This window comes from Otolemur garnettii, unplaced genomic scaffold (assembly GCF_000181295.1).
Source record: "Otolemur garnettii isolate 467f Iridium unplaced genomic scaffold, OtoGar3 scaffold00025, whole genome shotgun sequence".
NCBI classification, from domain to species: Eukaryota; Metazoa; Chordata; class Mammalia; order Primates; family Galagidae; genus Otolemur; species Otolemur garnettii.
The window spans coordinates 16376462-16377873 of NW_003852420.1; the positions used below are offsets into that span (position 1 = coordinate 16376462).

The 1412-nt window shown below is 33.6% G+C and overlaps 1 protein-coding gene across 1 annotated transcript in view; it reads left to right on the forward strand.

Moving 5' to 3' along the window:
• Nucleotides 1-983, forward strand: part of LOC111724698 (E3 ubiquitin-protein ligase Itchy-like) — a 37439-nt gene extending 36456 nt beyond the window's left edge. The window contains exon 8 of the mRNA XM_023512259.1: nucleotides 781-983. Within this exon, the coding sequence (XP_023368027.1) occupies nucleotides 781-880 (100 nt within the window). The 3' untranslated portion in view covers nucleotides 881-983. The remainder of the gene's footprint in view (nucleotides 1-780) is intronic.
• The last annotated feature ends 429 nt before the right edge of the window (nucleotides 984-1412 follow it).

The window sequence follows — 1412 nt, forward strand, 5'->3', positions numbered from 1 at the left end:
AAAAAAAAAAAAAAAGATTATTAGTACTCTTAAGTATAATTTTTATAGAAACATTGTGGCATTTAGATTAATCCATAATAGCATAGTTTAAAAATAAAAATCAATTGGCTGACAAATTAATAACCTCTTATGATAAGAATTTTAATTACTACACAGATTATATTACTTGTGTTGTTAGACAATTTTCTTTTGGAATACCTACATGAGAAGCCAAATTAAAAGGCTGTTTATACAAGGGATTAGTAAAAAGGAACTGAGTACTCTTAGCATTGCTACTTCCCAGGTATGATGGTTAACTCCTATCTTCATCACTTTGAGAATAAATAACCTTACCAAGGAGAATAAAGTACTCAGATTGGCCAGTCTTTAGCCTTTCTCCCTTCTTTGATTTCAGTTTTTCTAGCACCCAAATAAACTGTTCCTGTACCATCTTTGCTCAGCTTTCATAGCATTAATTATAGTGTTATTTTCTACTCAAGTTCTGAGTACACCCTGACCAGATTAAGATTGATTTTGGTTACCTAAGTAGATCACCTTGAGCCTCTTTAGAAATATAACTTATTTCCTAGAGCAGACACTTGCATAGAAGAAATCTCATTAAGTGTGTGCCACCTTCAAAAGATGACATTTCTTGACTTTCTTTTGTATCTTCTTATAATCTGCTGTTTTTAGCCTCAGTTCTATAATATGGTCAATTAAAAGGCAAAGACAAACATAGGATTAAAAAGCCAAGCTTCTCACACAAATAACCCTTCTAGCCTTTTTAATTTTGTGTTTAAGTTGGGAGCAGAGAGTGGACCAGCATGGACGAGTTTACTATGTAGATCATGTTGAAAAAAGAACAACGTGGGATAGACCAGAACCTCTACCTCCTGGGTAAGTGTCTAAATTAAAACAACAGATTTGTTTATTCAAAATTGTGGGTTATATCTGTATGCAGTCTTCCCTATATTTCTGCTTTTCCTCTTCCTGTCCTTTATCTACTTTGTGCAGACTAGAAAGAAAAAAGCTAGAGAATTAATTCAGAGCATGATGGATGATTTTTGTTTTCATTTGTTTCTGACCTAAAAATTCCATAGATTTTGTTCAAGTTTTTCCTTCTGAACTGTTTACCTGGCTCAGAGGTGCAGAGTTTTAGGATTAGTTTCTTCAAGAGTAATTATTTGAGTAATAATCATAGCACATATTATATATGTGAAGATAATGTTACTAGTATATAAAAAAAATCTTAATATATAATAGTGAAGTCATTATAAAATAGTTGGGGAAATGAAGTGTGTATTAATACCTGATGTTAAGCATTTAATATTTACGTGTATAGGTTCGGCGCCTATAGCTTAACCGGCTAAGGCGCCAGCCACGTACACCTAAGGTGGCAGGTTCGAATCCCCAGCCTGGACCCGCCAAACAAC